Consider the following 25,304-nt stretch of genomic DNA (forward strand, 5'->3'; position numbering starts at 1 on the left):
ACTCCTAAATCGCCAACTAAGAATGATAGGTATGCGTCCCAAATCTTCAACATATGACACAGTGGCGGTTCTAGACCACTTTTACTGAGGGGGCCAAACTGGGGCCAGTTGTTTTGTCAGAGGGGAACATTAAACCCAGGTGAAAAAAAAGATAAAGATGATCGCTTTAAAAAATGTATATATATTATGGCAAATAATAGCACACATCATTGAATACCATGATTTATATTTGTTTCAGTAACAGTATTCAATACTAGAATGTGAGTCCGGTTGTTGAGTCAAATTCCTGTGTGTTATTAGGGGGGCTCTTCCTTTTGGAGGGGTGGCCACAGGGGGGACCAAGATCAGTGTTACAGGGGCACTGGCCCCTGTTGGCCCCTGCCTAGAACCGCCCATGGACACTTAAGTTACCCGGTAGCATCCATTAGTCACATGCAGGGCTCCAAGCTCCAAGGAGCAATAAGGAATGTGCTGTTTGTTCAAAACATTCTAATTAAAGCACTAGTGTTGGTGAGAATGAATTAGAAGGTCAGATTATTTGAAAAAAAACTTGCTGAGAAAATGTCGACTTGTATGACTTTTGTCAATTAAAAAACAGTCATAACTTGCTTAATGTTGCAGTTTTGTTTTGTTGAAAGTTTTCTTTAGATAGAGGAATGGGATCCTTGTTTCAGTTTAAATGAGGCTTGAACTGAACACACAAACCTGTGTCCATGTTGTGTCAGGGTTCCATGACATCACTGCTAGGTGTGGCCAGAGTTCAATCAACCTTGAAACTTTGAACCAAAGAGGGCAATAAATCCCTACTTCAAAATTGGTGTTTAGTTACTTGTGTGTGTTTGTCTCTGTTAGTATTTTTGAAATGCACACACCTTTCCTTAAGGGGTGTAACATGACCATCCTGTGGCCTGTGTGTGTGTGTGTGTGGGTGTGTGGGTGTGTGTGTGACTTGTTGGTGTGAGAAGGCGTCATGCTCGAAGCAACAATAACTCAGTCCCTCTCTCACATCTTCCTCTGTGTCATTGGCTTTTGTCTGAGCTCTCAGATAAAGGATGGTGCTCTTTTTGTAGTCTATAAAAAACAACCCCACACACACACACACACACACACACACACACACACAGGCAGAGGCCCCTGTGGCTAGGCGTGCTCTTTGTAAAGTCATCAGATGAGGAGCTAGAAGGGGTCCTTTTGAAATCCATCCAGCGCATAGGTTAACACACACACACACACACACACACACACACACACACACACACACACACACACACACACACACACACACACACACACACACACACACACACACACACAGATGTCTGCATATATGGTAGTTGAGTCAAACTTTACACTCTGTAGTCAATATGCACGTTATACTGTTAACTTGATGTCACACATTCACTCTAAGCACATGAGCGCTTTAGCTGCTGGATGTGGAAGTTTAAGAGGATTAATTTTTAGTCCAAGAGAAGTGTTTTGATTGACAGGTTGGCCTTGTGCTTCTGCATGCGTCTTGGCATGTGCATAAAAGAAGCCTTTTTTTGTTATTGTTAGCATGCTTTTCCCTCCAAATTGGATTACTTGCTGATGCTTATTATGACAATAATAGATTGAAATGTTCTCAAACCCGTACAATTTCAGTCTGACTACCCTAAAACACATTTATTCCCGTTTTCAGAGTGAGTCAGGGTTTCTTGATTAACTGCTGGACTATTTTGTGTGTGACACAAGCACAGAGATCAAGATAGCTGCATATGAGGTGTACTACAGGAGGTTGAGGTTTCCATTCATTTCATGCTTGTTGGTTTTTTAAACTGTTTTTTAAGCTGAGATACGTGACGTTGAATCAGTAGCTTAGTGAAGAAGAAGTTGGAGCTGGAAGATTACAGTGATCAGAGTTGAAAACAAAATGGAATAAAAAAAAAATGCGTGTTAGACTTTACACTTTCTGTATGTGTTGCCTTTTCAAAGGTTGACTTTCAGTTGAGGGGATGATAATAAGGGACAGGGCTGTTAGAAAAGGAGCTTCCTTTGCAGTGATTTTAGGACGGTAGAACATTACACACCGAGTGTTTTCTTGATTGAAAGCCAAATATGTTTTCTGACCGGAGCAGCTGCAAAACATTTTTTAGCTGAAAACCAAGAACTGAACTAGCCACCAAAGACAACACAAAATTGACAAGGGAACATACATTTCTAACATGTGTTTGACATTATGATGTAATTTGTGCACAAACACTTGAGAGCAAAACAAGAAGCAAATGAAGTTTATGAAATCCAGCTGTTGTGGAAAACTGATGATACAGGAGGAGAGAGGCTTTGGTAGGATGACTTTGTTGTTTGTCACATATGTGTGTGTCAGGTGTCAAAATGACTCGGGGAGATGCCACAGGTGGTCTGAAGTGCGCTGTTGAGTTTGCGTCAGGCCTGGAGTGACTGCTCCAAATTAAGTGTCAAAAGCCTATCACAATAATAACCACATTTTTAAATCTGGACTTAGTGAGGATAAAGTGTTTCTTGTCTTTTCTGTATTTCAAAGTCAGAGGTGTGTCATGGCTGAGTGCAGGTTGACCACACATTGTCTGTCAAAGCTGCTGCCTCATGTCCTCTCACACCATCAGGCTGCTTATAAAGTTCCAGGAGGGATCTGCAGGAAAGTATTTGTTTTACTGGGATCATAGTTCCCTTCTTATTCAAGCCTCCAAGCCTCAATCTGTGTGTCTCCTCTCTCTGTCTTCACCAATGAGTCCTGAAAAAGTTTGAATCAAAACTTACTTCAAAGTGTAAAAAACAATCTCTTTAATACAGCAAACAAGCTCATTTTTTCACCACATTATGCAGGGATGTTTTAATTAAAATTTTTGACAGCCGTGACATGCAATTAAGTTGTTGAATGATTTTTTTTTTAGTAGAGTTTGTGGGAGAAATAAAGCTAAATGCCATGAATTGCATAATAAAACTTGTGAGCGAAGTTGTTTATTTAACTTTGGTTTAACACTGAATAATGTGCTTCACAGCTTTCTGTGGCTAATTCTCAGACAAGTTGTTCTTGGTTTCTCTTCCAGTTTTTAGGAGGGATAGGAATCTGGAATCTAGTACCAGTTTCTCATTGCCCGGTCCATTGGTATTGTATGCCTCTGAGCTTTTTTATTAAATTTATAAAGAGCAAGTGTTTCTGACAGTTGCACATTGCGAAACGACAACGTCAAAGTAGTGCATCTAAGCTGCTTGAATTTTGCAATAAGGAGTCTGTATGGAGAGGAAAAAGGAGTTTGTGGTGTCACTTCACTAAGAAAGCTGATAACTGTTTTGTCTCGAAACTGATTATATATCAGTAAATTGATAATTTGTCAAACCCCTTGTTATGTTTACATAAATGCCATGGAGGCAGGCTAAGAAAATCTAAATGTTACCAACTGCTGTACAAATCTTTATCAAAACCGTTGTTGACTGTAACATTTGTTGGCCTTTCATGAGGGAATCGGTAAAGGAAAATACAGCAAGGGTATTGAAAAATGAAAAACCATAAATGATAGAAGTGCTGGTATCATTGAAATCTTGTGTTTTTTTTCATGGTATGGTAAAGTTTCACTCTCTGACACTTCTTGATACACTGCTGTATGTCTTTTGATTTCTGTAACCCTCTTTCTAGCTTGCTTTTGCATCATCTTTCTACTCTCACTTCCGTCTATCTTACTTTTCCATCCTCTGTTTCGTTGACCTTCAACTCCAGACTACATTCCCTTCATCTTCATATGATCAACTTTTAACATCATTAGTCCATGTGAACTGTCTGTGTCTGTCTTCCTTTAGTCTTAATTACCTCATTTTCTGTCTCATCATGTTCACTTGCATTTCTCACCTTCCTTTCTCCTCTCTTTTTTTTTCTCCCTCCCTCCTCCCTCTGCAGACTGTGAGACCCTCACATTACACATCATGAATTATTGAGGTGAAACCTGGCACTCCTCTGCTGCCCAAACAAATCACAGGCCTCCTCTCTTCCTCTGTTTTTCCTCCTCTTGCCCTCTCTCTCATCTATTTATTGATGGTTTTGTTCTCTAAGTTTCAACTGCTGGCTGCAGATCAGATCACACGTTCTTGTGGGTAACATGAGATTTAAAAAAAAAAAAAAAAATGTCTTCACTCTTTTGGAGCTAATCCTGAGGAATTCTGGCCACTGTGAACCCAGCGGCACATGCCTCTCTGGTTACAGCAGGTGGGCGAGCACTTGAAGACAGATTAACTGAACACATACACACACACACAGATTACAATACCTTGATGGAATAGAGCCCAGTTAACCTATAGAGGTTTGATGGTCTTCACGGTATACAAAAAATAAGTGCAAATAAACTAATGGATGATTTTAAAGGTGCTTTAAATGAGATAAAGAACACAGTACCGTACATCGGTTCTGTTGCATGCTTTTCTTTGGATGCTTTATATTCTTTTGGACTGATTTTACAAAGTAATATGTTCTGAGTGAAAAAGGACATGAAAAGGAAAAGTAGAAGAGAGTCATAAAAGAATGAACAAGTCAGATGTGGTGGAGAAAAAAATGAACAGATGAATGAAGGAAGTTCTGTTAGCTTGTTGAACCCTCTAGCAGAAACAGAAATAACTACTCATTCACTCACAATCCACTAAACCGGGTTTAGTACCCTGATCAAATGAATGTTAGACCGTTTGTCCTGCTCCTGTGTGTGCATGTGTTACACCTTTCGTTTCTCTCAATTACATCGGAGCCCATTTTCAAGGGATTTACCGCGCCTGTCAGCAGTGAGATAGGTGTGTATCCTGGTGTGTTTGATTGTGTCCAATCAATAATCCTCAAGGCCGGCCTCCTGTGAGTCACCTAGAGTTCTCAGAAGATGATAAGGTGCTCAGAAAAGACACACAAAGACACACACATCAGCTCTCTTCACAGTAAACATAAAGGCGTGTTTATTGTCTTCGAACACATCTTTGGTCTTCATCTTTTCAGAGCTATTTTTTTTCTTAATTTCCCTTGGATGGAATGCATTTACCTACATTTCGGCTTAAAAACTTGGGTCTCGTTTCACTTCCAAGTGCACCAGACTTCCCTTTAAAAAGCAGTGGATTGTGGGTTGAATTTGGCCATTGTTAAACGATGTCAAATAGGTTTGCAGAGTATGGCTAATGTTAGCATTGCTAACAACTACAGCCTTCACTCCTTCTCGCAGTTGATCATCCACATGCCTGAGGATGCCTTACTTATGTGGTTACACATTACTCCGGTCGATATGCTAATTTAACCTGACACAGCTGACATATAACTTAGCTCCATCTCATAGATCAAAATACTGCACCACACTACGTGATGCCATTCTTCCACTGTCCAGTGCTTTACTTTCCGGTCATAGTGCAGCATTAGGGTGGATTGCAGTAGCCACTGACTGGAGCTACAGCCCTAACTAGTGGCGGGTGGCTACAGTACACATCATATGACACGCTTTGCTGCGCTTGACAAAGTGCAGTGTGAAAGCAAACCGAACCAAATCAAAAATGCTACAATGTTGCAACTTCACCACTGAATCCACTGAACTTCATGTGAAAGTGGCCTTAAAGTTTAAGATACATGAGCAGTAAGAAGGTCAGAAAAGCTGTAATCAAAAATCTGTTTGATCTTTAAGGTTTGTTCTTTTTAAGAGTTGAAATGAGATCTATTGAACCAACAACCATATCATGCTGCCTGTAGGAAGCATTTTGCATTTAGCTCAAAACCTGGATGCGCTTTACATTTACTTTTTATGGGTTGAAATTCACTTACATTTTGCATTTATATGAAGTTTTAGGGTTATATAGATGAACTGTCTCATATGTCCAACACCATTATTGTGTCTCAGGTTGGTAGCTGGACTGTACAATGTGGGTCAAAGAGGAAATCTTGGCCGAGATACTCAATATTGACTCACCGCAATAAAAAATAAAAAAAAATACCAAAGGCTTGATTGTCATCAGATAGTTGATGGATTCAGAGATCGATTTGTCCTCAAGAAGGTTTTTTTTCCCTGCAGAAGGTGCATTAAAAGCAAAGCAATTATTTCTTGTTGTGAATAAAGCTTGTATGGCAGCAGGAACAATCTTGCTGAGCATCTCTCCACACATGGATAATCTATACTTGTGTCCAGAAAAATAAAGGGTCAAATTTAGCGTTTAAGTCTAGCATATGCAATTACTTCATAACAATTTTAGATTAGCATGCAGCATGCTAACATTCACTTACTAACATCACACACAATGTGCAGCGGAGGCTAATGTAAAAACTAAAAGAGGGACATGAATGTATGAAATAAGTTTCAACACTATCCATTCAAAATGTGTCGAGACATTACTCTTAAAACTACAAATGTCAAACTCAAAGACGAGGGGGAGGAAAAGTCACATGATCACCAAAGTTATGACAATTTAACCTGAGGGGAACATAAACGCCTGTACCAAATTTCATGACACTCCATTCAGTTGATGTGGAGATATTTCAGTCTTAAGCAACGGACGGAGTTCTACAGACTTGACATTTATATCCCTCAAGCTGCATTCCTATTGCTTAGCTAAGAAGCTGTTAGCATCTTGACAGTTTCTCTCTGCCTCAGTGTCTTCAGTCAGTGTTTAGAAGGGTGCTAATCTGTGAAAACATGACTAACATGCTATCAAGTGTAGAATAAAACCGCAGAAATCACTTCGTCACACATTCTTTCCTCAAGTATAGAAAGGCTGTTTTTTTTTTTTTTTACATTTCGAAAAGCTGTGCTTGTTTGTTTCAGAATTTAGCCCAACAGGTATCTTCTATGCAGGATATGCTGATGTTAAAATGTCTTTGTCTCAGCGTTTTTCCTCACTTTCTGTTTCTTCCAAATCTTATTCATCACTTTGCATATCCAAAAGCAAAACATTATTTACATTGAGTTGAAGAGAGGAGATGAAGGAGGAGGGAAACAGAAAGATACACAGCTACAGGGAAAAGTCTCGCAGAGAGTATTTAACATGCGTTACGGAGCCACTCTAATCTTCAGTGAGCACACTCCTTCAGATTTCAGTGAGTGAGTCATGTTTGGGGTTGTTGTGACAAACGTGACTTGAGTATGACACGCGCTTCGGAAAATAAGAAAAGAAGCATCCACATCTCGAGCTATTGATGCACGGCTGTCATGGCAACAGGCCCTTGAATAAAGGCTATGTGGATCATTATGGGGTGACTCACACACAACGCCAGGCCAGTCTTATTTCATAAACTGTCTTTAAGCTACTACACGGTCATCAAACACGCACTCTTTTAGCACATAATTTGCGTCTGTATTTTATCACTCACTATTATGCCTGCACAGATACGACATATATCAACACTCAGACTACTGTTCTCAATAGTTTCTCCAAGGAATTAATCTGAGCCCGTCTTTATGCATTATGAATTGATATAAAAAATGTAAACAGGCTCCTCTACCAGGAACTGGGATGATCTGAGCTTTCTAGACAGGCTACTGGGTGAATTATTGATGCCTTCCTCTCTTGGTTTTTGAGATATCTTAAGGTACATTTTCCTCTAGATAACTGAACAGTGACGGGTTTCTTTAGACCCCCTGCAGTGCAAACACATGAGTTGCTTTACCCAGCTTCCCCTCTGTGTTGTTTGGAGACACTGTGATTTGGCTGTTTTTCAACCATGCTGCTAACAGGCTTATTTTAGAAAGCAACAGTATTTCAGGTCAACCAGGCTTTTTCTGTCAGAAATCCTGCACAGGGAAAGAAAACAAGGAGGAGACCCCCAAGACTGTGTGTCCGATATTTACTGTAGATTTGTGTGAAAATAGATTGTGGCATATTGTTACGTGTAGTAACCAGGGTATAGTGGGTTCAAAGTACAGATTCAGATTCAGCTTGTGTTTTGACCAGTGAAAGACTGAGAACATGAGTTTTGTTTGCTAGAGTCTCATAGTGTCTCACTTCTGTGGCTCAGTGGAGACATAACGTCAAGCAAATGCTCAATACTTATCTCACTTTTTCACTCCGTTCTTCCTGGTTCAGTCTCTGTTAATTGCATTTGCCTCCAGTTTTACTTAGCCTAGAAGATTTTCCCCTGACATTATCCGCTCTCCTTTTGAAATACAGTTTTCATATTGCACTTTTCATATTGCACCTCAATAAGTTATCGACCTGTACAATATGTCCATATTCTTTATATTATCTGTAAACTAGTATAGCATGCTCACTGCACCTTAATCTGTATATCATAATCCTAAGAATACACTTATATTTATAGCATTTATTTATATTTATAGCATCCCATTAATCCAGCCATCCATATATACCTAATAACTTTTTTTAGTCTACATCTGTAAATTTTGTAATTACTGTACATAGCACAGACTCTTGCACTTTCTGCTTATTTGCACTTCTGGTGAGATGCAAACCTCATTTCGTTACTCTATACTTGTATATGTGTAATGACAATAAAGTTGAATCTCATCTCATCTCATTTCATCTCAAAAGTTAAGTGACTAGTACTACATTAAAGTCAAATTAAATAAGAGATGAATGCATGTGACTTTGTCTTTTCTGATTCCACTCCTAATACCAGGTCCTGCCCATGTTTATATAGAAGAGTTCATGCTTTATAATTGTAGTCTCCAAACTTAAGCATGACTTAATAAACTATTGTTCAGGTTGATTACAATAATTTATTTGAGAATTTTCCTATTATCCCATGCTCTTTGTTGGATGAAGTTTGAAAGAAAGGAACTTTTTCCAGTACAAAAAGAAAGAATCTAGACAGGAGGATCCAAGTTTAGTAAGTGCTAGCAAACAGCTTTAAGTTAGAGCAGACACCGGTGCTGGTAGGAAGTGCACAGAGGCAATGTACAGGTTTTTTTTATTTTTTTTATTTTTTTAAATCATCAACGGCAATATCAACAGGGTCATCATCATATCATCATGATGGATATCTGTATAAACACCATCCTCAATATAACCATCATCATCATCTTTAGTAGGAACAGTATCATTGAGTTTGTATGTATTAAGGTAATAGCTGGGACTCTGCAGATCAAATTGACTTTGGTGTTTTTTTCCGCCACCAGGGGGAATTAGGAGAGTCTTGCTTTTGCAGCTCACACCCCTGTTTTCAAGGTATGACTGCAGGCACCTCTCATTGTCAGAGAATAGTGGGTTGGAGAGTAAACCTTGATAAGTGAGTTTGGATAGGTAGGAGCCGTTTTATAAGCAGTTTTCAAATGGATGCGAGCAACTGGGAGATATTTTGAGATATCTGCATCATGACAAAATGTGTGCCAAGACTGGGATGCTATCAGGTAGCCATTAGAGGAAGAACTGTTGTCCGCATAGCAGTGGTATGAGAAACCATGATGATTGCACCAATGTGAGGTGGTGTAAATTAAGAAGATAAGGGGACCGAGCACTGACCCTTGAGGCACCCCTCTGAATACACTGTTCTAAATCATATTTTTTGGTCAACAATGACTTCCCAAGACTTTTTTTTGTGAACCACAAAAATACTTAGACAACTGATCAGGAGATCGTTTATGCCAAAGAAGATAGAGATTTTTAACCTGTCTAGTTTGTATATAAAAGGAATTCTGAAACATTGACAAACGTCAAAAATAGTAAACAACTGCTGGTACATAAATCTGTCCTGTCTATTTATTGTAAGCCAGAATCTTAACTACCATGCGTAACTGAAATGTTATCAAAGGCTGTTGGCTCCGCATTAAAAGAGTTATTGGTGAAATAAGCCTTTGAAGCACTGACAGAGGAGGAGCTAACCTTTATCAGTTTTGTCCTGCGTTCTTAGTATTGTAAATAAAGTGTTATAAGAGCTCTCTCTTCGTTGAAAAAAAAGTTCAATCTGCTTTATTTTTGAATCTGCAGACAACAGTATACCTCTGCTGCAGTAAAAAGTAGTAACAGGCCTCTCAAACACCACTCTTGAAGTCATAGAGCGATTTATTTATTTTTTTGACTGAACTGAGGCAAGGCCCCCCTTCTAAACAGAGGCTCTTTTAAAAACCATTACAACTTTTCTATTAGCTCACCTACTGTGACTTCATTAGCAGTTTAACTTTGATTGGAATTCAACTTGACTGTATCTGCCCCAGCAGCAAGCCCTAATGTTTGTTGTGTCAGCGGCTGCAAATTAAATTAGTTTGCTGCAATAAAAAAGTAATTTCATGGGACAAATACAAATATACTTATGCATCTGGTGAAAGGAGTTGGAGCGTTTGTTTGCATAGGAATTTATCATGGGTAACTTCAGAGTTTTAATCAAATCTTACATTTTAAGGCCAATCAAGATAAAAATGTTAATATGATTGCAGGAAATAATGTAAAGGGCTATGCTGCATACTTTTGTCTTATTTGGACTCATTGACTCTTGATCTTTATACTTTGCGTTAAACTAATGTATTTGTCTCAGTTGTTTAGTGCAAATACAAAGGCTGTACTGTGTGCAAATATTTCAAATAACCAGGCCTAGTTTTTGACAAATATGCCCTTTTTCTTTCTTTTCCTCTTTCAGGGTTGAATGAGATTTCCCAAATACCAGTGACAGAGGTGTGAGGCAGCATCGCCTGGACCAGCCACACCCCCCCTGTCAGCCATGCCACCGCCGGCAGACATCGTGAAGGTGGCCATCGAGTGGCCGGGGGCTTTCCCCAAACTCATGGAGATAGACCAGGTGGGTGTTCTTGGTTCATAAATACCCCATATTATCAACACACATTGCACTTTAAAATCCAAGAAAGTAGAAAAACCCAAGTATATGTGAAGTCTGTTTTGAGTGAGTCTGATGCTCACCTTGCAGGTTTAACAGCATGAACACAATGCATGTGTAGTTTGTCTAGGTACAGCATGTAGTTATCCAATGTTGTGTATGCGTTGAAATTCATTTTGTGTGTGCGTGCGTGTGTTTGGATTTAATGCTAAAATTATGCATCTTTACATTATTTCCAACAATTATACTAATTACCGTACCTTAAGGATGTTCATTAATTAGTGACAAATTAAAAGCAACACAGCCACAGTGTAGACATCATTTTAAAGACATTGCACTCCAAGTGGGGATAGAAGCTAGATAATTAACAGGCTTAACCATACAGCATAATGGTGACTGATATTTCTTTAATAGAATTAATTGTTTCTTATGAGGCAAGTATTTAATATAGATCCATCACATAAAGCAGATATAGTCTGTTTGGGTTAACGTCATGATGAATTTGTTTTAAAAATACTAGTTAAGGAACTTTCCTCTAGCTGGTTTCTTCACACAGCTTAAAATGGTTGATTATTATATATCCTTTTAGTAAGACCGATCAAAGTTTTATTAATAATAAATTATCTTATTGTAGAATGACTGTTAAATGGGCTTGTGTAACAATTTTCTAGTCTTCTGTCTACTCAAAGCACTTTTTACACCACATGTCACACTTTCACTCCACATTCTCACTCTGATGGCAGAGGCTGCTGTGTAAAGTGTCCATCAGTATTCACTGTGTCTTGCCCAAGGACACATTAACTTGTGGCGGCAGGGGCTGAGGATTGAACCCCCTGAACTTCCGTTTAAGAGACGACTGACTCTACCACTGAGCCACAGCTGCTCGACCTGGCCTAGGAGACAATCACTTCATGCAATGTCTTACGTAATCACTCTGATATTTTACATGATATGTTACAACTGCAAATTAAAATGGATCATGTCAGAGTGGTATGTAAGATTAATGCAAAACAGGCCGTTATTTCAAAGTCCATTTCCATCAATACAAACTCATGAATCTTCTATATAAAAAAATACATTTGGTAAATTGCATGAACAGCAGCTTTAAAGAAACGTTGTACTCGCCATCATACAGCTTAAATATCATGCACTGTTAAAGGCCAGAGTGAATGTCAGAGGTCATCAGGGTGTAACAAACCATGCTTTACAAGCTCATTAAATAATTAGTACAAGAAATGACTCGCTCATGTGTTGGGGGGATTACATGTTTACTGTTGCATTGTTTGACTACATACAGTGTATGTGTGTGTGAATCATGGTTGGGCTATTAATTGCCAAAGGCATGAGTCACTGTGGCAACTAAAGTCACAACTGCTCGTCTCAATGAATGAGGTAGGGAATGAACTGTGAAGTATATGCCTTTGTTGGTTTTTCATAAGCACTTAGATAGGTATAGATTTAAAGGTGTATTTTTTGTATTTAATGACTCCTTATCAGCAGCAACATTTTTACAGTTTCTTAAAGCCCCACTCCTCTTCTTCTGCTCCTCTTTAATTTTTTTATCTCTGCCTGTCATCTCTCTTGTTCTTCCTATCCGTTGCCTCCTCCTGCTTGTCCGTCTTTTCTTTCTCTCCCCCTCCTCACTCCACCTCCAAGTCTTTTGTTGCAGCTGTAAAACTTTTTTCCCTCCTCTTCTCCTGTCCCCAACCATCAACACCCCCCCCCCCCCTTTCCACGCTTTCTCCTCCTTCTCCCTCTGCATCTCCTCTGTACAACAGTCCCTGCAGCAGTCTGAGTCATGCCATGAGGAGTGGGCTTCTGCTTTCTTGAGACTCTGTAAAAGTGTGTGTTTTTAATGTGTGTGTATTTATTTGTTTGTTTACGTGGGTACATTTCTGCATAAGTGAAATTGTGTGTGGGTGTGTTTGTGTGGCAACATGCATCCTTGAAGTTGTTACTCTTCACACGTGTGTGTGCTAATGTGTTGACAGCTCTATTTTTTATGTGTTTCCTTTTGTATGGAGATTCATGCATATTTCTTCTGGTTTCTGTACGTATGTGTTTGCTTCTCTGCAGTGTGAATTTAAAAAAAAAAGTGTGTTCAGGTACATCTGCATCTCTCCTAATATCTTAATGCCCCAAAGGCACAAAAACCCTCCGTTTGTCTTGGAACGCCAGGGAATTGGTACAAGTGCAGATAATTGTCAGAAGTGTTTTGTTGTTATTGTTTGTCAGAAAAGCAATAAAGAACAGGTCTCTGCAAATAGAAAATACATAAATGAGCACAAAAAAAAATCCATATTCAACAGAAGAGAAACCGGCTCTGGTGATCCGTCTTAAGGCAGCTGCTGGGATGATCTATCACTAACCATTTATGAATGTTGAAAGTCTTTCATTTAAAACGATGGCCTTCAAAGCTTTGTTAAAACAGTGTAATGGGGCGCGCTGGTGGCACAATGGTTAGGGCGCGCATCCCACGTGTTGAGGCTGTCGTCTCGAGCGGTAGGCCCGGGTTCGCTTCCACCCATGGCCTCTTTCCGCATGTCATTCCCCGCTCTCTCCCTGGTTTCCGACTCTGTCCACTGTCCTCTCTCTGCATTAAAGGCACAAAAAAAAAATCTTAATGTTGGATACAGAAATATCTTTGTAATGCCTGACCAAGTTCCATGACCAACATAGTTTTTTTCTTTAAATCTTTGAGTGTATTCTTTATGAGGAAGCTCTAAACACAACACAACCTTTTCAAAACATGATGCTTCTATAAACCTAACTTGTTTGGAAAAAGATGATCATTTTCACATCCAGAAAATTATGATGAATGCAAGTCAAACACTCACTCTCTTTTTAGCTCTGTTTTGATCTATTCTAGCTCTCAAGGGAAATTGGTTTCTGTCCTTGTGTAAATGCTCTGCCACGTCGTCCAGCTAGTCTTTAACCTTGTGTGTCTGTATTTTGTTGTCGTGCAGGCAGGCACGGGTTAGGAATGCATAGGCCCTTGGGCACAACATCTTGGAGGCCCAGTCCCTCCATTACACACACACACATACACACACACACACACACACACACACACACACGCACTGTACTGTACTGTGATATTACTGTCACAGCTCTTTGCATCTGGGAAACATCTAATACAGGATTTACACACAAATTTGCTTTTAAAGGCTGCAGCCATTGAATACAATCTGAATGACAACAACTAGAGATAAGATTAATTTACAGTTTTCAAGAATGCATATAAGTAGACAGTTTATTAATTATTTTATTTTTAAAAGAAAAGGCAGGATGCTACAGGCGGGGATCTGCAGTTCACGTTTATTGAAACATATTTGAGCCTCAGAGCGAAACATAAACAAGCTGAAGAAAACTCCCGTATGAACACAATGCTGAGATCAAACACGCCCAGAAGGAGACCTTTTTAGAAAGGCATTACTCTCTGATGTATTTAGTTAGGATGAGTTTAATATTTCTATATTAATGTGTAAAATGTTACATATTATACAATTAAGCATTAAGAAAAAGCACATATAAAATGAGTTTCACTAAACAAAAAATATCAAAGTTTTGCATGAGTTATGCATAAATTAGTCAGTGGAAGACTTTTTTTCTGTGCACTTCTAATTATTATTATTATTATTTTCTTTTTACAGTTTTCCTTATTAAAAATCACCAAAGATTTTGCCCACATAATCTGTTATAACCTTTTTATATAATGTATAACATATTCATACTTTGTTTTATTATTAATACAGTTCAGAAGTTGAAAAAGCTTTGATCATGTATGAGAGAAGGAATCGCTCCGAGCAAGTGTGCTTTAATGTCTTTTAGATATGGCTAGCCTTTGCTATTTCTTTAGCCCATTAATAGTTTGCTAATAAAATAAAGAAAGTAGAGCTGAGAGAAACTAGTCATTTACTGTGTAAACCAAAATCATACAAGGATTATTCATGTTCTTGCACGTTAGAATGATCTTCATTGCATTCCTTTGATTTCATTTTTTTTGTCTCAGCAAGTTTTTTTTATGAATCACTATTCATACACTGAACCTTCAAATGCTTTACAGATTTAAAACTGAAATTATGAACATTAAGAATTGTGACATAAAGAAAAAGTAAGACATTAAAGGAGCGACATCTGCTGAGTTAAATCATAAAATATTCTTTATTATTAGACATTTATCAAAACATGCTATGTTAAAGTGCTTCTCTGAAAACAATGGAACAGCCATTATGTCCTTCTAAGTTTCGCTTATGGTCTGTTTTTGTTTTGAAGAGAAGGTAGACGTTTTTAAGGCAACCTCACATAGCTGTTTTGGACGCCCCTTTGTGTGCAAGATATGGGACCAGTTCTAACTGCACAACAAAATAATACTTCGGTGGAAGCAGGCAAGCAAACTGGTTGGGATTTATCTGATTCTGCCTCTAAAAAGCCTCTGCGTTTTCCACGGCCAGAAACGTGGTAAAACTAGGGTAAATACCTGAGATTATTTTGATAAATGGAGAGAGGTTAGAACGCAAAAAGGTTTCAAGACCGATGCAGAGCTGACTAAACACTGAAGCTTCAGTGTCAGCTACATGACCAACCCTGTGTGCACATCGACTCTAAGGAGGAGACACAGGGGTAGACAGCTCTGTCTGTTTGAATCTGGACAGCAGTACCCATTTTAAACACTAGGTGTCAAAGTTACATGTTGCTCCTTTAACATATTAAATATATAAGAAAGCAGGATCAATAAACAAGTAAATAAATGGTGATACAATTACTTTGCCTTCCCTTCATTTATCGTCACTTTGTCTTGGTTTGCCTTAAATTCAGTCGTAGCTTCCAGAAGAAAGAACCTATAAATGCAGTTTTTTTCTGTACTGTGGTGTACTTTGTGGAGGACATTAGTGTTTTATTTGTACGAGTGTTTGTTTACAAAAGTCTGCACACAAACAGTCCTTCTATTTGTCCCCTCCTATGTGTTCCTCCAGCTTCCCTCCAACCTCTCTCCCTGTCTCTTATCACCCCCCCCCCTCCATGTTTGCTGTTGTTTTCCCTTCATCTTATTCAATTTGCTTATTCCTCACTTTTGATCCTCTGTTCTCTCTTTTGTTCACATAACAGCCGCCCCTCTCCTTCTGTTGCCTCTCTGCCTTTCTTTCTTTGCCTGTCATATATGCCCACAATCCTGCCTCCATTATCTTCTCTCTGTAATTCCTTAGCTCTTCAGCTCCTCTCTGCCGCTCATGTAAAAGACAATCTTCTGATCCACAACACTCCATACATTGTTATTCTACACGGACGCTCGCTAAATTGCTGAGTGTCTATTTGGGTGCGTTTGTTCACAGAATCAATGCCTTTATGATTTGAGGAGATAATGATTGGCACAGTGTGGACAGAAGACAAACACGTGGATAAAATATAAAAGCATGTGTTTGGATGTATTTAGTACATGCTACTGGCTGGCACTGGTGAAAAGGTTAAACAAACATTTAAAAAAAACACCACTAATATATAAATATCAGTGTTAAAATACTCATCCCATGAAGAAAACTGCATGTTGAATTTGTAAGAAAGCAAGAATAGCCCCAGTAAGATTAACAGTTTTATTTGTTGTTCAGTTTAGCTCCAAATTCAATGTTCTCAACAGCAAGAATAAGCTAAGCTCTTTTTGGAAATACACCGTAACACAGAACGATGATTTAAATAGTGGTTTAGCATTTGATAGAAAACTGAACAAGGCTTCTATACTTCAGAGGTACTTTGATGAATAGGCCTTGGGAAACTCAATCTAAGAAAGAGAGTAGCTATACTGTTTGCACATCATCAGAGAGGTGCAGATGAATACTGCAAATACTGAATTTGATTCGCTAAGGATAAGTGGCTCTTTAGTGTTAGTGCAGTGGTTAGGTAAAAAACTTCCTCTGGTCCACTTCTTCCTGCACAAACGTAACCAATCTTACCCCAGTTTAATCAATTTAATAATAGAATAATCAACAGATACGTATCTCAGATATAAAATGTATCACTCATCAAAAATAATCGCAAAATCAAAAGGCTGTTTTGGCAGCGTGCAGTTCATCAGTTCATCTGACATCTACACCGTGGCACTAGTTTCAATTTAGAAACAATCACTCTTGTCGCTCATCATCTCATTGCAAAGAGACATCAGTATCAATTTCAGTCTTTAATTAAGAATAACTCCTCACATGAGATTCATTAATTGTTTGAAAGCTACGTTTTTCATTACTTTCCGACTTGTTGGAGTAAGGTGCCAGTTGTACTCACTGGAAGCAGTTTGAAAGTCATGCAACAATAATAATGAATGAAACCCCATAACAGACGTGGTCACTGATCTTACATCAGCAGTGTGACATTGAAGTTCAGACTTCAGAGAAACAGCCTATCATTGGGCCAATCCATCCTGTCGACTATTGATCGAAGTACTCAGTGTTGACCTGATCACTAAATCTAGTTTTGTCTCTCTTTACAGAAAAAGCCTCTGTCAGCCATCATTAAAGAAGTGTGCGAGGGGTGAGTCTGTCCTTTTTGATGTGTGATGATTAGAAAATACACACATAAATCCTACACTCTTAAGTTTCCACTTTTAATGCCTGTAATGTTTTTGTTTATGTTTTTCTCTTTCAGGTGGTCATTAGGGAACCATGAAAACTTTGCTCTGCAGATTGCTGACGCGACAAATTTCTACATCACAGAAAAGGTTTGTTTACCTTCTTTTAGATCCTGGCCGCAGCATACTGTACAAGGTAAAAATGTGTCTCCAGGTACCTACTAACACCAGCTTTTATTTTTGGAAAATCTCCACAGAATCGCAATGACATTAAGAACGGCTCCATCCTGCGCCTAACCACCTCCCCTGTAAGTTTCAAATCTCTGCAAAATGTTCTTACAGTTTCATAAAACCACTGATCCACAGTGATCACTTCTTTACACTAAAACCTTTTTATTTAAGCCTGTTCTATACGTTCAATGTGCTCTCTAGTACCAGACTGCAGTCCAGCTTCATGAGCGGATCCAGTCGTCCAGCATGGATGCCAAGCTGGAGTCTCTGAAGGACCTGGCCAACGCGTCCCGGGACATCACCTTTGCCCAAGAGTTCATCAACCTGGACGGCATTTCGCTACTCACTCAGATGGTGGAGAGTGGAACAGAGTAAGTTCTCCTGTTAAGCTGACTTTTTGATTTTCCTCTGATTACTGCATTATTATTTATGTGTCATAAAGAGAACAGTCCAAGGTTGGCACACAGGCTTCCAGTGGATTCCTGTTGTCAGCTATCGTCTCTGTTCCAACCAAAATGTAAAACTTGTAACTAATATATGATTCTGAGATTAAGTTACACATCTTTTTAGGTTAGATTATAAATTAGTCCCTGATGATGTTTGATTTAATGGAATTTCTTTCCCACCTACAGAAGTCTGAGAGCAAATCTCAGAGGGCCCATAGAGTTACACTGTGCATTCTGATTGGCTAAGTTTAAAAAAAGCTGATTGACCTGCTCTACTGTTGTTTTAACTCAACGTATGCTTTTACATCAGGGGGTACAGCTTGCACACTTTGGTAAAATTTGTACTGAACATATATTGTTCAGCATACTTTGGAAATTGGATACTTCCTCTGCTACACTGCCGATATCAGCCCATCTTGCTCGAATATTATTATCAGCACACAAAGTCACTCAGGGTCCTAATTGGAAGATTTGTTTTGTCTATACTGGACAGAACGCTGCTGCCCTGATTTGATCTCCAGCTCAGCCGTAAACCCCCCCCTCACACTCTTAAGGTGTCAACTGAGTGTGTTACTGCTAGGGGAGAGAAGAAGTGGCCTGTTAAAAACATGCCCAGGAGCTCATGTTCGCCTTTGTTGCACATTGAAGTGATAAAACCCACACCCACACAAAATAAAACAGAAAGCTGTGCCCTGCTTTCTGACTGTTCAGCAAAACCAAAAAGTCACTGCGTGTGTGTGTCTATGTGTGAGTGCCTGTGAACGTGTGTGTCAGTGAGGGCCCTGGAGACCGTCTCAAACTGAAGGTTAAAGCGAGGACCTTTTTACGCTGAGGTGGAATTTCTCAGCCGTGATACCAGTGGGAGATGTGCTTTTCTGTGTGTGTGTGTGTATGTAGCATATTGTGTGAGTGCAAGACTTCGGCCACTGTACAAACCCAAAGGAAAAAGTACAGTAGGAGTTGAAACATGCCTACAGACATACGCTTTAAACTGGCAGGGAGGGCACTCTGGTTTCTCTGCCTCATGGCGCTCTCATTATGCATCCTTTTGACCGAGAGAGAATAGATAGATTGAAGAAAATAAGCCAGGTCCGAATACACATTCAGGCATGTTCAAACAAGGTCAATTATGCTCTAACTACAGCACAGTAAAAAAACAGACTCTTTTCACATGCCTCAATGTTCTGCATGTATATAAAGGGTCGCACTCCGGTCAACTATTTAATACCTCCTTCTCAGCAGAAGCCTCGTAATGATCTCCTATTTCTGTCTGTGAGGCAGCAGCACATCTAGCATTACACTCACTTTCACTGTTTGACAGGAAATCATTAAACCATCTCCCCCCCTCTTTATTTGCATATACTGTTAAAATAAGCAAATATTTGACTCTGTTTGAAGGAACCGTCGCTGTAGCAGCAGCAGCAGCAGCAGCACTGATGTCGATTCTGCTCTGCGTCTGGCTCCTTCATTTAATATGTTTCTATGTAAATTACCATCACATCAAGTATTCAGTTCTGGAGAGTTTAAAAGTGGCATCTGTACGCAAGAGAGAGCGCTGCGTTTCCATCTCAAGAGAAGGAGCTTATGAAACGCACACAGATAGGTATCAGTGTCTAACACACACACGCTCATTAGTGTGCTTGCACAACCGACTTGGTGAACTGTAATTATTCAAGAGGCTCAGCGCTTGAAACTCTTGAGGACAGAGCGGTGCTGTGATCTAAGGCTTCTGCCAGAGATGCTATATTGTATTCATGTGAAAATCAGTTGGCCAGCTGCTGCTGCTGCTGTTGTTGTTGTTGCCCATGTGAGCTCCAGCAGCTGTAAAGCAGACATCGCCCTCTACTGGCTAAAATATCAAACTATATGTGCTATGCTTAGACGCAGTAGGTGTTCAGAATGTACAGTGCATCTTCAAACACTCTATTTAAGGTGTTTTTACTTATTTAAGTTTTATTCAAGTTGAAGAGGGGTTATATATTTTGTTTTAAAGGTTTGGTTCCCCTCAATAAACTTAACTGTATGGAGAGGATCTAATGGGGGGCTTCTTCTTTTGTTTTTTTGTAGTTAACCAGTAATGGGGAAACTCGAGGAACTGCAGTGTTTTGCACATCAACATTTGACTTAATTTTCCAGCATGGGATTGCTGCTCGATAGGAACACTTTGTGGGGGCATGTCGGCTAGCATCCTCCTCCTGAACAACAATATCTGTCCATTTCCAATGTCCAAATAAACATTGATTTATTGTGTCAAAGAGAGAAACTTGCTTCTTTTCCTATAGAAATATTATTATATCATTTTTATCCAGCTGTATCCAAAGGTATGGGGACTCTGGTTTATATCATTCTCTTGTAATTCCTTTTTTGCAAGCAGCTTACATTATTTTAAACAGGTAACTGTCTTTTTTGATAATTACATTTTTTTTCTTCATTAAACTAACGGCCTTTTTCTTATTAAAGAAATGATCCCAGGGTGTCGCATGAAGCATGTAGAGTAACAGGTACTCTGAGAATACACACTATTGGTAGCGCTTCAAGTACATTTTGAAGCTCAGATTCTTTTCATTCTGAATGCCATTGTATACTCATTTACAAATGATTTAATTGCTGCAACATGCAGTATGCTGCATGAAGTTAACACAGCTCACAACATGTATAAAAAACAACGTTTTTTCTATTTTGGGTGCTTTCAGTACTAAAGTGTTTTGATTTGTGTTCAATGTCATCTCTACCAACGTGAATGACGGGAAGGTTTGCAGCATTAATTTGCCTTTTGTTTTATTTATTATTTATGTACCACTTTTTAAATATCTGAATAGGTTTACTAGTTTATAATGAATCAGTGATTTTAAGTTATGTTGTGTGAAATGTTATTTCTGTTTGCTTTATTCTAAATATAAAACAACCTGATGTTTAATGTATTTAACTTACTTCTTCCTTCAGGGACTTTTGAGTATTATTTTGACCAGGTTGTGATGTGTGTTGGAAAAGACTGAAAGATTTTGTTGGTTTTTGTTTGACACCAAAGTTTCTCAAATCTTTGCAGGCGTTATCAGAAACTACAGAAGATTATGAAGCCCTGGTAAGCCCATCCCCTTTCCCCATCAGCTGGGTAACCTCATTGGCTCTGTGCTCTTCCTAACCCGCTGGCCATGTCTGCATGATTAAGACTTCAGCCCCAGTGCCTCATGGGAAAATAGAACAACACAGCCCTATACCAGCTTTTACACTAAAACAATTTGCATGGGGTTTGGGGTAACGGACTCAAACAACTTCCTTGTTCTTCAACGCTCTGAAAGAAAGCCAAGATCTAATTCTGAGAACAAAATAAGGAATCTGTTTAAATCAATGAATGTGTGTGGGTTAAAGCTCAGATTTTATTTGTGCGTCTCTTTTGAGCTTTACCTGAATTAAATCTTTGCTTTCTTAACAGAAGTGTTCTGATCACGGTGATTGTCCATGGACTCTCTTTGAGCCACTGGTTAATCTTCTTTTCCTACATTTTTAGCCTTCTCAAACAGAGGAACACAATTTATCCATCAACAAAGTTTCCTTTACTCTATCTGCTGTAACTATTCTTTACCCCGCCTTTTTCTTCATATCCATGCAGCATTATACAACTGTCAGTCATCTTAATGCTAATGTCAATCTGCTAAAGCTTTAAGTCCATTTGACGGTTTGCAAATCAGCTTCCACGCAGCAACACTAGGTGCATATAAAGGTTTTAAGCACCCAAAATGTCGTGTCTCATCATTTTTTTCCTTATTAGATGACGAACGCCACTTCAAACGTTTTTTCTCTGTTTTGCAAACTTATGTTAACATTCATTATCAAATCTGAAACTGCATCAGTAGATCCCAACTTAGATTTAAAGCTTAGATTTTTAAGAGATCTTGGTATTTTACATGTAATGGTCTATAAAGGAAAACAGGTAGAGGCAGGTTGGTTGCAGTGCCAGTCTCAACCAGTAGAGGGCAGTATTGCAAAATCGAATCTAATTGAATCTTTTTTAAATTGCTTTAAATTGTAACACAAATTGTACAAGCAGCTTATTTCGCCCCGTTTTTTGCAGGGTAAAAATTCAATTTGTTTGGGAGGGTTAGGGGATTGACATGCATCAACGGTCGAGGTTGGATTCCAACCCTTGGACGCTCCGGCGCCCTAAAATGCATAATTTTTAATAGGGTTCTCATTTAGTACTTCCATTAGTATCCGTTTGTTGGATTTAACAGCTGTTTAATGTGTTTCCTGCTTCGGCCTCCTGTGACTCTGCAGAGTTCTGTACTTTTCCTGATGTTTGTGTAACTGCATGACTTCATTTTAATGTAGCTTTCTGGTCCTGGTTGAACTCTGCTCTGTGCTGCCCGGCCTCCTGCTGGCCTCCAGCTGCTTCTCTACAGCTCATCTGTCTGCGCTGCATTGCAAAACCTCTTTTCCAATTTCTCTGTGTCTGTTTTCTGCCTTCTTCAGCAAGCCTGGTCGCAGCATTAAACTTTTTTTCCCCTGTCCCCTTTTCCCCTCTCCGTTCCTGCTGACCGCTCATTCCTCTCTTAAATCCGAGCCAAGCCCAGGCTTTCAGCTTCATGTACTGGTCCAGACCATCTGCTGGAGACAAGTTTCCTATTGTATATGTGTCTGTGTGTGTCGTTTTGTAGTTTTGGAGACCTGCTGTCCTTCACTCTGACGGCCTTTGTGGAGCTGATGGACCACGGCATCGTCTCCTGGGATACATTCTCTGTGGCCTTCATCAAGAAGGTCAGCCAACAAAATGTGTCACATTACAGGGCAGGGATTTAAGAGGGACTTTAAAAAGCTGCTTTTATACACAATATATTTGCTGGAAAAGTTTTAATCACACAGTTACATAATGTCTTTGATGGATGAATAAGAGGTTTACATTTTAGTATTTGGTCCTGAAACAGTCATCGAGCTTGGAAGTATTTTGGGAAAATCTGATTTAGATTTATAAAAGGTTGTAAATGGTAAACAGGGAACTTGTTTGCAAGCAGGTGAATGTATATTTACAACTTTCTTTGAGGAGTATTTCTATACTGATAAGTAGTCAGGGAACTTCAAGCTGCGTTCATATGTTAGTGTTGTGACATTTGAGTTTGTAAAAGGCAATAGAGATACTTGACATGCAGGAAAGAAGCCAAAGGACGCATTCGAACCTAGGCCGCCTGCTTGGAGGACTATAGTCTCCCTACATGGAGAGCTACTGGCACCCACATGTTTAAAAAAACAATGTTGACCTTAGTATATAAACGAAATTCGCGAAAATATACAAGTACAATACAAAATACCACAGACACAAAAACACAAAAATCCTGTAAATCAGATGAGAAACAATAATATAGAAAATAAAAAGACATGATGGGTACAAAGTTACTTTTGAAACACAATTTAGAAGTTGATAAGATGGGGAGGGAGGTGGTAGCTTTTACAAGTATCTGAAAGTGCAGACAGGCTGTTTGACCTTTCTTTTATATCCCATTGTGACATAGGGAACCATTCTTTAGCTGTATTTTATTGTTTTTCAGTATTCCCACATCTTCTTATTGATGATTTAGTGTTTCCTGCAGGTCTTTTCATGTCTCTCCTGTTCTGTCCCTGCTGCAGATTGCCGGCTATGTGAACAAATCAGCCATGGACACAGCTGTACTGCAGCGGTCGCTGGCCATCCTGGAGTCCATGGTGCTCAACAGTCAGGATCTGTACCACAAGGTGGCGCAAGAGATCACAATTGGACAGCTCATCCCACATCTTCAGGGGTAAGCGAATCAGCACACTGCTTGAATGAACTTTAATTATGCTGACTTATCTTTGAAACAATCATGATGCATTTCAAACCGCAAAGTTTGGCACTTATAAACTATGAAATAGAATCATGTTTGCTGTTTTTCACCCCAATTTCAGAACTGATCAAGACATTCAGACCTACACTATTGCCGTCATCAATGCTCTCTTCCTCAAAGCTCCAGAGGAGAAGAGACAGGTGAGGGACACAGCACAAATACTGCATATATCAAATAATTTCTCATTGTATCATGTATCATTTCATGATACTCTACATGGGATATTTGTATATATACAGTAGTTTCACTGTATTCATGTATTGTGTGCTTTCTGTGTCTTTTGTTATGAATGCTTCTCGCAGATACTTCCAGTAAAATCCAGGAGAATGATGTTGATTTAAAATGAGCAAACCTCCTCATGCCCCACTCCCCAAACTATCACTCCAACCCTCTCTGCAGAAGTCACTTTTTTTTTTCTTTTTCTTTTTCTTTTTTTTTTTTACAACAATTCACATATCTTCCCTCATCTCTCTTTCCTTTTCTCTCCAACACCTCTGCCACGCTGTGCCCTGCAGACAATCGCATGATGCCTTATAGCAGCACCATAGGGTCCAGAGATGTGCTGTGACATTAATTATAAATGCTGTTAACCCACAGATTTTCTTTTGGATGCAGTGTACGAAGTTGAAGGCATGCTTTGCGGGGGGAAAAGCCTCACAGCAACTCCACATACAGATTGTAGCACAGTCAGAAGTTGCAGAACTTCTTGTAGGATCCCAAGGGTCTTCTTTGAATCAGATTGAAGTGGTTGGTTGCCGGAAATTTAAAGTAACTTTATATATACATAATTTATAAGTGACTATTTTCTTCTTTTGCTAAGATGCAGACAGTTTAATTTGTGCAGAGAGACAGTTTTATGATGCAAAGTTAAAGGGACAGCATCTGTTCTTTTATATGCAGACGACACACTTAAATTCATGCAAGGGGCTAATAATACTGTGTCTCTAAAGGACACTTACTGTGCATGTGTGATTCTTTGATGTTTGTGAGGACTCGACCATCAATAAAGCTATTATTAGGATCCCCCAGTCTCCCACCATTCTGCTGACTCCATTACCTTCCCCCTTTTTTTTCTTCCACAAGTTGCACCACTGACAAAAAAATGTTGTTTTTTACCTCCCTGCGCAGACGCTCTTCTTCCCTCCCCTCCCCACATCCACATCCACTCACTCAGTCACTCAGTCACTCACCTCTCCGTCTCTCTGTCTCTGACTTTGTCTCCTCACTGCACACGATATGGTAGTTTGATGAGCACATTGTGGACATCCTAAATTGTCCCCTGACAGTAAGTGCACCCTTGATTTAGCACACTTTGTAGTTTGCACTGTAGAAGAATCAGTAAGTGCATTTAGTGTTTACTTTTTTAAGATTCTTTTTGGGATGGCTTTTTCATTTTTTCCCGGCCTAGAACTGCTTTCTTTGCAGTGGCATTTTTCCCCCCTCTTTCATTTCTCATATATAATTATAGCTAA

General features: G+C 39.2%; 1 protein-coding gene across 5 annotated transcripts in view; it reads left to right on the top strand.

Annotated features, from left to right (window-relative positions):
* Positions 1 to 25,304, top strand: part of elmo1 (engulfment and cell motility 1 (ced-12 homolog, C. elegans)) — a 99,440-nt gene that overhangs the window by 27,804 nt on the left and 46,332 nt on the right. For 2 of the 5 annotated variants that reach the window (XM_065948023.1, XM_065948024.1), the window contains exons 2-11: positions 10,550 to 10,708; positions 17,223 to 17,263; positions 17,378 to 17,450; positions 17,558 to 17,608; positions 17,733 to 17,902; positions 21,024 to 21,059; positions 22,633 to 22,732; positions 23,597 to 23,748; positions 23,894 to 23,972; positions 25,076 to 25,117. In XM_065948023.1, the coding sequence (XP_065804095.1) occupies positions 10,631 to 10,708; positions 17,223 to 17,263; positions 17,378 to 17,450; positions 17,558 to 17,608; positions 17,733 to 17,902; positions 21,024 to 21,059; positions 22,633 to 22,732; positions 23,597 to 23,748; positions 23,894 to 23,972; positions 25,076 to 25,117 (822 nt within the window). In that variant the 5' untranslated portion in view covers positions 10,550 to 10,630. The remainder of the gene's footprint in view (positions 1 to 10,549; positions 10,709 to 17,222; positions 17,264 to 17,377; positions 17,451 to 17,557; positions 17,609 to 17,732; positions 17,903 to 21,023; positions 21,060 to 22,632; positions 22,733 to 23,596; positions 23,749 to 23,893; positions 23,973 to 25,075; positions 25,118 to 25,304) is intronic. The other 3 variants (XM_065948025.1, XM_020631739.3, XM_065948026.1) reach the window with 3 other exon arrangements.

Source organism: Labrus bergylta, chromosome 19 (assembly GCF_963930695.1).
Source record: "Labrus bergylta chromosome 19, fLabBer1.1, whole genome shotgun sequence".
NCBI lineage: Eukaryota > Metazoa > Chordata > Actinopteri > Labriformes > Labridae > Labrus > Labrus bergylta.